General features: G+C 38.2%; 1 protein-coding gene across 1 annotated transcript in view; it reads left to right on the top strand.

Moving 5' to 3' along the window:
- The window catches only part of LOC134202641 (capping protein inhibiting regulator of actin dynamics-like), a 288,173-nt gene that overhangs the window by 236,566 nt on the left and 39,513 nt on the right, over nt 1–12,094 (top strand). The window contains 5 exon segments of the mRNA XM_062677656.1: nt 3,899–4,292; nt 4,359–4,489; nt 7,536–7,646; nt 7,649–7,702; nt 11,100–11,225. Of these exon segments, the coding sequence (XP_062533640.1) occupies nt 3,899–4,292; nt 4,359–4,489; nt 7,536–7,646; nt 7,649–7,702; nt 11,100–11,225 (816 nt within the window).

Raw genomic sequence — 12,094 nt, 5'->3', positions numbered from 1 at the left:
TTTCTTTAGTCAATCCTGTAAAAATGCTGTAAAGATTTTGTTTAGAAATTCTTCTTATTTTAGTGTAATTATTCGGGGAACATTGAAGGTGAATCAAATCTTGTATTAAGAGTGGAAATTGTGTTTGAGTCACTTCAAGAAATACTTGTGGGGAATTTTTTATTGCAACTTTTACATATTTTTTTTATTTTGAAAAATCTCAAGCATAATCTGGAACTGTTGGACGAATTTATTGTCAATTCTAATCTATTCCGTTTCAGATATAATAAGCTTGAATAATTTATTTGGCCCTTTGTCATGATATATATTATTATAAATAAAAGATGACGTTCTAATAAAATCTGGTAATATGAAATTTTTAGTGTCAGTATCTTCAACCGGGAAAAATCGGAAATCTGAAAATTGATTTTGAATGGACACCAACTATGGCCAAACGACGTTCAAGTTATATTGAAGACAATTATCTCCCCAATATCAGTGCTCAAAGAAAAATTTAGACAATTTCGGAAATAATAAACATAATTAATGTTGTTATAATATTGTGGTATGAAAGTAAACTGGTCAAAAATACGTTTTCATCGCATTATCTATTTATAACACACGCAGGGATGGGATGGATAGCATATCCAAATAATCAATTAATAAAAACTCGTTAGCGAGTGAGAATTGTTCGATAATTTTATCTCGTTTACCGTTACTTTTTGAAAAGCATAACATCAAAAAACAATGTTAAACATCATAGTGAACTTCATTGTTAAAATTAAATTGGTTTTGGTAAGGTTTACATTAGGATGGTAATTTTGTGTATATTATCAATTGATTTCAAAATTTTAAAAGTTATCGCCAATGACAACCCGCCCATTCTTCACACCTGAGAGGTTATAAATTGATAATTGCAGAAGATCGAATGATGGGATAAAATGCAATGCCTGTAAATAGTCAATGTTTCAAAAACAAGGCCAAAATACATCCCAAGTAGCACACGCAACATCTTCCTAAAAGCACTTTGTTTCTATTCAGTTTCATTAAAGGCATTGGAAAAACATCAAAGCACGAAAAAGTTGCATCAAGATGTCAAAAACGTTTCAATGTTTCATTAAAATTACAATGCAGTACGTGTTTGACATTTGGAAACAAACAAACAAAGAATACTGCACTTCATGTTGCAAAAACGAAACAAAATCATTAGGTTGCATATTTTTTACCATGTAACTTCAATGCGTCTTTCAAAATTTAATTGTTTGTTTAAATTAAGTTGCAGATAAGTTGCATGTGTCTTCATGTTTAATTTAGCATCGTTCAACGTTTTGAAAACTTACATTTTTTTCCTGTGATGGTGCAATCAAGTAACAGAAAACCCGTGTCAAAACTTCATAATCGTATGGTTTTTATGGTGAGTCAACATGCCTTCCCTTCGAAGTGTTAAATGGTGCTGTGGTAGAGTGAAGGACTATCAATCACAAGATCCATGAATCGAATCCAGTTTTATATTTTTATTTTATTTTTTTTCGCTGTAGTATTTTGCAACAATATTGCAATTTTACTGCAATAGAAGGATGTTTCCGTAGGCTCCACCTCTTGCGCTTTTTAGATTGCAAGAGAGTTATATTTGATGGCACATTCGCAAAGATTGTTTCTTTCCGAATAGTTGCAACACAGTTAAATGTTCAGTAGTGAAACAATTTGTGCTGCTTGGGATAGCTTCCACTAAAACTTTTGTTATTGATGTCGATTGATGTCGTTTAAATGTATATTTTGAAGTCAAGTTTTTGTGGTAAGAATTTGGTGAAAATATAAATATGGGTTTTTGAGATATTTCAATTTTTTAATTTGAATATCGAAAATTAATTTATTCGAAAACACATTCGACCTTTTCATAAATTACTCGAGGGTCGAATTTTTCTTAAATTAGTTTAAAATAATCTATCTCCAATACCGAAAATATGTGACAAGTTTCAATCGAATCAACTATCATCAAGTTTGATCGGTGTGTCATTCTGCGTGGAATTCGTCTATATCAATCGTGTCCATATCTCATTTTGCTATCTAATCAATATTTGATATTATTGAGCTATTTTTGTCTGCTCGGGTATTTCTTCACCTGCAGGATACACATGCACCGATTTCTGGTGATCCTTTGTTTGCCGGCTTCACATTGATTCTCTCGTTGCAGAGACGGAAGGTGCTTTTTAACCCTTTGGCTATCAGCTGACGAATATTCGGATGTAAATCCGGTGGGTCGCTTTCTACCAAAAAGACAGGTAGGCCTCGCTCCGCTCTGGTTGTAGTTGCTGTTTTTTTCACTTTTTATCCGGGTTTGTCATTGACGAGTCCACGTTATTTGATAACAGGAAGTTTTCCCAGTGCGTTTCGGACCTTTCCACCGACTGCGTCGATCACCGAGTCTCCCATGATAAATAAATAAATAACACACGACCGTGTTGCTGTTTCGAACTGCAAAGTAGACTTATTGCGGGAGTAGCATTATCTATATATGATCCTATATGGTGTACCCGCATGGTTCAAAACACTAGTAGCTGAGTACAATTTTAAGAAATTAATCAGAGAACACCGGCTAATGTGTTTGCGGGTCGCTAGCGCATGCCGCACCATATCATATGAGGCGGTGTGCGTCATTTCTGGGATGATGTCGATAGACATACAGTGGAGTGGAGTGTTTCAACGATAAGGACTCGGTGTAAGTCCAACGTATCAAGAGAGCTGCTTCGCTGCTGAAATGGCAAAGAGCAAGGGAATCTGCAGTCAAAGGTCGCTGGACCCACCGACTGATTTCCGATGCGTCGTACAGATCACATTACACAGGTGTTGTCTGAACACGACTGTTTGAAAAAGTGCTTGCATAGGTTCTGGTTTGCAGAATCTGTGGAGTGCCCGGAACGCGTAGGCGTAGTAGAATCGGCGGGACATGTGATGTTGAACGAAATGACATGTTGCTTGTCAGCGGCATGGACATGCCCCCGGACACTGAAAGATTGTTTCGGGATGAGAATATCGGGAATGTGGTGAATACGGAAGCCCAGAAGATCGGGTCGAAGCTGCGGAGGCGTCACGAACAAACCAACAGCTGCAGTAGAGGCTATTTTGATGCTATGACCACTTAGCTCATGGGGTCATGTCGCGATCATTGCGTTTCATGCACGTTGGTTGTTGCCGAGATGCTCTTCGCCTGCGTAAGTTAGTGATAGAGACCGTTAAGTCCCTTTCATGTCTTGAGATTGACTGGTGGTGAGATAACCACCTAGAAGTCGTTGTAATGTGTTTTATAATTTTTTCTGCGTTAACATAAGTGTGAACCTTCTCCATTGTTCCCCTCTAATGTATCTCTAATTGTGGGCCGGGGGATACGGACTAGTTAAAGGGTTTAGGTTTCACTTATGAGCGTGTCGCTGAGTCGGGGGCCCTTATTAAGTATGTACTTTATAAACACTTCCTTTCCCTACCAAGTTTCGGTGAAGATGGGCGTGGCCAGGAGTAGTAATCTACATGCTTTTGTAATTTTTGTCTAGAAATTAAGGTTCACACTCACCTTGATTTTTTAAGGCAATCTGAATAGAGATTTAAAAAAAACAAGAGTATCACTAGTGTGTAATCTACGAAGTAAACTGTGCTATGCTAAAATTATGTTCTTTGAATGTTGTACCATTGAAACGATTACATAACTCTAGTTCAGTACATGCAACTAGAATGCAATGCAAGTAATAGTAACAGGTTAAAATTAACTTAAAATGTGTATGTAGACGTATAACATTGTAGAAACTAACAAATACTCCATTAACATCTTTGAAGTGGTCATGTTGTTTTATGATAATCAGAAAGCAAATATTGTATGCTCCTTATAATCTCTCACATATTCCGCGCTTTTCTTCCCATCCTACAGACCTGCAGAAAGAACGCGAGGAGCGGATAAAGCAGATCAAAGAACGCCAGAATGAGGAACGGCAGCGAAAGCTAGAGGAAATCAAGGCACAAGCACTGGCCACGCAGAAATACCGGGAACAGAAAGAAGAGGAACGGCGCCGTCGAATGGAGGACCTTAGGCGGCGGGAAAACGACCGGCGCTCACAGGCCGAGGAGCGACGGCGTGCGATACAGGAAGCGGACAACGAACGGCGACAGTACATCCTGCAACGGAACCAGGAACGGGACCAGAGAATGGAAAGCAAACGGCGCAACGAGCGCAGCTCGATACAGTTCGCCTTTGGCTCGTCGACGCCACGGATGATCGACACCACCGACAGCGGCATGTGCAGCTCGTTCTGGGCAAACCGGAGGTTAGTGTGGTCTAGATTTCAAAAATACATGATATTCGAATAACAATTTGTTTCGCACATTTTTAGAGCGACATCTATCACGAATGTGGCATACACGGGGGCACCACTGACGCGTCGCAGTTCCGAACGGGAACTGACCGATGGCAGTTCCAAGAAACGTGCTACCTCCGCTAGTGGTTTAGACCGATCGACCGACGGTAGGTTGTTTTTACTTGTTCTAGCGTTTTTTGTTTAGCCAAAAAGAATGTGTGCCTGCCGCGGCAGAATTCCCAGTAATTCGTTGTCGTCGTCAACTTTCCCCCGTTGTCGTCTTTCCTGAGCTGAAGGTGTGCGCGCGCGGCATTGAGTATTGAACGGGACTCCCTGCCTTTCGTCCGAATGTATTGCGTGTCTTCCCACACGATGCTACTACGCCGTTTTTGTTTTTGGTTTATCATCTAGTCGTTACTAGATTCACTTATTTTTGTAAAATTTAGTTTGCTTATTGTTTGTGTTAGATTTTGATTTGTTAGTAAGACACACCACCGTTACCCGTTTATTACTGTGATAATTCCGTTTGCTTAGTTTCGATAATTTTTATCAGTAGTAATTGTTGATTCCATCGTTGTTTAGGTCCGTAGGATTAAGTTCAACAAAGTTCTATCTTAGGATTTTTTAGCATCAGAAGAGGTTGGTAAATAAAAATTCTACAACACAAACACATTTGCTTTTCTAGAATATCAGTTCTTATGAATATTGAAAACGTCAATTGAGCTCAAAGTTTACTATAGTAAAATAAATAGACATAACTCCTTTTCCGGCAATACTTGTCAGTTCTTTAAATTTTACATCAAAATATCGGGCCGCATACACGTTCCGTCATGTTGTACAGCTCCGCCCCTAGGAAATTTGATTCGATCGGAGTAAACGGACCGTCTGTGGGCAAGTTGTACTGTTCAAAAGTCGTACAATTTACCCACACACGGTCCGACGGTACTCCAACCGAGCCAAATTTCCTGAGGGAGGAGCCAAAGTTGTACAACATGTCGGAACGTGTGTGGGCCCCTAAGTCTCCAATCAATTAGATTTCGGAATTGATTCCCCAACGATGTTAACTTTAAATGGAATGCTCATTGAGTTTCAAACACATTTTTGATGGATTTCAATTGAGGTAATTCGATTGTTACGGTGTTGAACTAAAGGGCGATGACATACTGACGCGTCGAGCGATGCGGAGCGCGTCCAAGCACTCGTAAAGCAGAATATCAGCAAGAGGAATTCTTTTGTCTTGGACGCGTTCGCGCACGCACACGCGTGAGTATGTCATCGGCCAAAGACCTAAATAAAGTAAAACAAATGGATTCCTAGTTGAACCCAAATGGATTTCATTCTGAATTAATTCCGCAAAGAATCACTAAATAGATTCAGAACATAATTTATAAGCGTTTAGGAGTTCCTGCCACATTTTTGAAAAATTCAGGCGTTTTTGATGTAAAATATTGAAGAAGCCGACAAAAAATCAAAACTTTTCTTACAGACTCAGCAGAATCTTTTTTGATGATTCAAATGAATCAGTGTTAGGGATGTGATATATTTATTTTTTAACAATTCAACAAAGTGTGCCTTTCAGATTGCAGCCGCCTTGTGATCGAGAAAGAAAATAGATTTTCTCAAAGGTCTCATTGGTTTTACATAATAATTCTTTAACAGAATCTATTTAGTTGAAATTTAGTCATCCCGGAATCCAAAATAGCTTTTGAATGGAATAGCTTATTAATTTAACTCGGAGTCCTGGATGAGTTCTGAACAAGTACCATTGTTAAAAACTGTCATTAAGTGTTATGGAACGAATTTGATAATAACTTTTTTTCAGAAGTTATTACAAATCAGAATTTATTATGAGAGCGAAATTTAAAAAATGTCACGACATTAATGTTATTTAACACTAATTTGGCTGGAGGAGAAAGATTTCGAATGAATCACATTCACATTGCGACTGAATTTTCAAAAGATTTTTTCCTTAATTAGGGTGCTTTTTCTATTTAATATGCAAACCCAGTTTTTATTTTTGCAGCTCGGCAAAAATCCAAAAATCTCGGGAAAAAACATGTTTGCTGGGGCACGGTTGTGCGATTCTTGGTAAAAGTTCAACATTTTGCGGAGATCCCGGTAAAAAAAATTAAGTGTGTGTAGTTCCAAGTTCAAAAAACTTATGAATTTAAATCCAAATGAGTTATTTTTTTCAATTTTTGTCAATAGCTCAAGCGAATTTGTGCTGGAATGGAAAAGATTATTGTATTAGGTATAAAAACAATTTGCATTGGACTTTCGATAATTTTTAATATTCAGCAGCTTCCGAGAAATGAAAATGGTATTATTTATTTAACAATGCAAGCAAAATTATCCAAGAGTTCTTTTCGGCATATTTTTAGAAGTTTCCCACACATTTTTTCCTAGAATTTGCCGGCCAGGATTTCTCGTATTAACTCCTTATTAGAATTGAGTTTTACTTGAGTTAAGTTGAGTTGAATAAGTTTTTAGAAAATAAATGTGTTTGCGTTTTTTTTACCAACTTTAGCTACCAGTTTAGAGTCACCAAAACAATATTTGTTATATAATAAACTGTAAGAAGTAGGTCTTTAAGGAGTACATTTTGAATGGAATCTAATTAGTGTTAGTTAGACAAATCGATCTGCATTAGCTACCGAATGAGTTAAGTTACGTTAGATTCCATTTGTTCTAATCCAGGCCCCCTTAGTCGTATCATCCAATATAGCCCCAGTTCGTTAACAATAACCTTTTTACGCATCATTCAATGTAACGATCTAAGACTGCATTGTACCTCCCTTCGTTCCATGGTTCGTAAATTTCTGCCTTACAAAAGTGTTAACCTTTACCAGCGAAAAACTGAAACCCCTTTCTCACAAATTGGCTTTTTCTACTTTTCTACATCTTTCTCTCTTTCTCTTTCCCCGAATCCATCTTCGACACCACAAATCTGTGCTAATAAAAAAAACCAACCGTGTAATTAACCGGTTCCACAAACGGAAATAAAACCTCACCAACACACTGAACACACCCCAACAATCGGCGGCACTCGACCGTACGCAACACTCGTGCTCACGCGTGCGCGTGTGCCTCCCCTCGGTAACTCGTTTGCACCTCACAATTGGCACTTGGCTCGCGGCGCGCGGATCTTGCACCACATCACACCGTCAACGACGACACGGCACACCACACCCGCGCGTGTTCACATCCCGGCAGACATGCGACGGATGTCCAGCTCCATGTACGAGGTGTTCAACTGGGCCAGCACCAGCGAGTGCCCGAAGAAGTTGACCCTCTCGCTGGCCGGCTCCAGTATCAACATCGACGAGCCCCGTCCAAGGCGGAACGAGCGGCTGCGGCGGCGGCGGCCGCTATGAGAAAGGGTACACTGAATGACACTACTGCAGTGGGGGACAAGCCGCCAAAGTCGGCTTGTACTCCCGCCTGGTTTTTTTTTGCGATTGTGTTCTACTTTCATATGCTACTCTACTACTGCAACCACCCATGAAGCAACTATTGTTTTTGTGTTATTTGTTTTCGAACACACACAAAGTTTTCGTTCTTTTAAATCTTCATTTTTACTAATTCTGTTTTTGACCTTGTTGGTTGCAACTTTTTGGCATTTCCTTGTAAATTTTTCAATATATCCATTCATTTGTTTTTGCTGAATGTGGTTTGTACGATTTTTGTCTTTTAATTTTGTCAAACAGAGAGCCTATTGTGCGCTCGTGGTGTGCTCAGAAATGTCCTTCTGCTGGAATGGAATGGCGTCCGTCTTGTTTTGTTAAATACGCTGTCTTCGCTTCATTTTTTCTTTATCTGCATTTTCATTTTTGTCTGAGAAAGCTTTACTGCATACTGGCCGCCAATAATATTTGCTTTTCAGTTGTTTAGCTTTTGTTTATTTTCTGTTGTCATGTGTGTGATCCTTTCTCTTACTTCTTTCTCAATCTGTATTTGTTTTTCGAATATTTTCTCTATTTCCTGCGTACAAATTTGCTTATATACAAGTTTTTCTGTTTTTACTATTTTCTTTTTTTTATATGAGATAAATTTATTGCCGAATTTGCAGGTAGTCAATGAAAATATGTATACTAAACGATAGAAAATGGTTCATATAATAATTCAAATAAGAAGTACTAGAATAATTGATTTTAAATTCATAGTCCAAATAATTCACGTACAAATACTTTGAAACATATTGTTTAAAATAAAACAGGGTCATAAATCTTTATTTGATTCTAAAATAGAATCTCTTATTAAAATATGATTTTATACATCTTCATATATCTTCAATAATTTACAAACTACAGTGAGCTCTCATTAACTCGATTTTCTGTATCGATATTTTTCCTTACTCGATGAAATTCAAAGTCCCTTGAATCCAGCATACTACGTTCCCTCCGTATTTTTTTTTCAATACATTTTCCCCTCGCTGCCAGAAACAGTTCATATGCATGATATAAACGGTGTCGGGCTATTTGGCCGAATGCTGGTAGTGAGAAGTAAGGAAGTGATTAACCGGTCAAGGGCCGAAAATCTCTTAATTAAAGATATATACAAAAAGAAGTAAGAAGTGAGAAGTGACAAGCGTGAAGTTAGAAGTGAGAAGGGAGAAGTGCGTAGTGAGGATTAAGAAGTGCGAAGTAAAAAAGTGGAAAGTGAAAAATGAAAAGTAAGAAGTGAGAGGTGACAAGTGAGAAGTGATAAGTGAAAATTGAGAACTAAGAAGTGCGAAGTGAGAAGTGAAAAGTTAGTAGTGAGAAGTGAATTGCGTGAATTGAGAAGCGCTAAGCGAGAAATGAGGAATGAGAAGTGCGGAGTGAGAAGAAAGAAGTGCGAAGTAAGAAGTGAAAAGTGAGAAGTATGAAATGAGAAAGGAAAACTGCGAAGTGAGAAGCAAAAAGTGAGGAGTAAGAAGCGAAGTGGGAAGCGCGAAGTGAGAAGTGAGTAATGAGAAGTGCGAAGTAAAAAGTGTGAAGTATGAAGTGAAAAGTGAGAAGTAAGAAATGAGAAGTGAAAAGTGAGAATTGATAAAGGAGAAGTGAGAAGTGAATAATGGGAAGTGAGAAGTGAGAAGTAAAAAGTAAGGAGTAGGAAGTGAGAAGTAAGAAGTGATAAGTGAGAAGTAAGAAACGAGAAGTGAAAAGTAAGAAATGAGAAAAGAAAAGAGCGAAATAAGAAGTGAGTAGTAAGAAATAAGAAGTGACCAGTGAGATGTACGGTTTAGTTTTCCTCTTATTTCATCTTCATTACTCTTGAAACACAAGACAACTTAGAAAAGAAGCCCTTACTACAATGGTGGAAACTCTTACTAAAGCACAAGCAAAACTATTTCAAATTTACACGGGGATTTTTTTGGAATTTCAACGAATTTCACTTTTCCGAATTTCCACGGGATGTTATTCCGAATTTTCACGGATTTTTTTCCCAATTTTCCACTTACTTACTTATGGATCCTGTACACTCCCGGTGGTGCAAAGGGCCGACTTGAAAGATCTCCATCCTGAGCGTTGCCCGGCTGTCGCTTTAACTTGTTGCCAGGTTAGATTTCGGTCGACTTCTTTTATTTCTTTATTGAGGCTTCGCCGCCATGAGCCTCTGGGTTTGCTGCTGCTGCGATGTCCCGCTGGGTTCCAGTTTAATGCTTGTTTACAGATTTCGTTTCCGCCCCTACGTAGAGTGTGGCCGACCCAGCCCCACTTCCACTGGAACTTTTTTTTTTAATTTTCACGAGATATTTTTCCGCATTTCCACGGGAAATTATTTTAAATTTTTACGGGAAACTATTTCGGGATTTTTTTTTTGCATTTTCTTGGGAAACTATTCCGAGCTTTTTCTGGAAATTAATTCGAATCTCCACGGGAAATTGTTTAAATAAGCCACGGGAGATCAATCCGATTTTGTTTGCTTAAATTCCTACATAACAATCTATTTTCGCTGGATAATTGACATCATCCAACGTTACATCCTATGCTTTCATAACGACTTTGACCTAGAAAAAGAGATTAATTTCAATGTGTTGCTAAATAGGATAATTTTAAAGAAATAATTCAATTAATTATTCTAGTACTTCAAAGATATGAACATATAACATTCTCTTACAACTTCGAGAAAGCCTTCGCATGTGATCTCGTTTAATATCCCGTCCTCTGCGGTAGTTACTCTCGTGGGCATGTGTATGTAGTGTCCAACACATAACTCGTTCATGAACGCTCGTGATTTCCGCTCACCATCGTCCACTCACCGTATCCTCTTTTGAATATCTCGTTCCCGGTTCCTCATAAACCACGCCTTTTTTGTTTGAACAGTTTCCTACCATAACGAACCGATTGTCGTTTGCTTTCGTAACATTCCACTAAGATTCCCCATACAAACCAAATCAAAACATAACTCAAGCTTTTTGTCTGTTGCCATTTTTGTTTGGAAAATTTTACTCCTAACAAATTTGATGAGTTCCGTTTGTTTTGCTCTTAGAAATTCAACCGATTTTTTTTCTCAATTTTCTTTTCTTCAAAGCAGTTCAAAATTCGAATAAATACATTTTTCTTCTTTTTTCTCTTCTCTTTTTTCCCGTCGTCGACGCCCAAAACAAATCGAATCAATCCAATAATCATTATCTGATCAAAACAAAACATGAAACCCCAAATGAATTACCACACAAACACATGCGCGACTTTGCTGTTTCTCCACTGTCCCTTCTTCTTCCGAACCGAAACCGAAACCGAACGAACGGTCCACGGCGAATGTCTGTCACGTGTGACCGCGGGCCGCACACAGACGATTCGGCTGACATGAGCTACCAGCGTACCGTCAATCGTCGCAAAACCGATCTTATGCCCACCATTCCTAGTCCTCGCGATAGCTCTAGATCATCTCTCGGCACTCACACCCCCAGAACACCAGGTAGTATTCTTCGTTTATTTGTTTCACATGCATATTTTAACTACTTTCAGTCCCGCATTACCGAATTTTTGTTTGTTTTGAACTTTTAACTCATAACCCCGACCCCCTCCCCGATTGGCTAACAAAAAAAAATCGAAAGATTGTAATCATTCATTCGCATACTTACATAAGATTTCAGATCCGCAGAATCGTTTTAACAATTATCGCCAAACGAAGACTCATTTCGTAGAAATAGCAGATATTTACTTTATTACATAATTTCTTTAGACCTTATCTACATTTTTATTTTTAATCGTTGTGTCAATGTTGTTTTTGCTGAAAGTTATAGTTCGTAGTGTGTTGTCTGTGTTCGTTAAACTTGTTTAGTGCGCTGTACGCATGAATGTTATTGTCTTTTGAATAAGTTATTTTTAGTTATGTCCCGTACTCTACTACCTTCTCTAATAAGCGTTCTTCAAATGGTACAAGGAATAATATAGCCAGAACCTGAATTCCTTTAATTCAATCTTCCTTAACTTTAAAAGGAATCCAACTATAATTAAGAGTTATTTTGAAATCAAGTCCATAGGCCTCTCGCTGAAACTCAGCAGGAAGGGAGCTGCGATTATGAAGGAACACCACTGGGATTCAACTCGCTAGGATTCAGCAGGAGTGAATTCATTAGTGATTTACATACAAAAAAAGATTGTGTATCCCTGGGATTCAGAATCCGATGTTCGAATGAAAGCAACAGAATCTCATTCGAATAGTATCTCTTTGGAATTTATATTTTTCCTGATTGTATGATCCCTTGAAGCATTTGAAGAGTTAGCTAAAGTTTAGTACCACCCTTATCTTATTCCTTACCCAGTAGTAGTTACCCATCCCTT

The sequence above is a fragment of the Armigeres subalbatus genome, unplaced genomic scaffold (genome assembly GCF_024139115.2).
Source record: "Armigeres subalbatus isolate Guangzhou_Male unplaced genomic scaffold, GZ_Asu_2 Contig1310, whole genome shotgun sequence".
Classification (NCBI taxonomy): Eukaryota; Metazoa; Arthropoda; class Insecta; order Diptera; family Culicidae; genus Armigeres; species Armigeres subalbatus.
The sequence above is the reverse complement of the archived record's forward strand: the minus strand, read 5'-3'. Positions and strand labels throughout refer to the sequence as shown.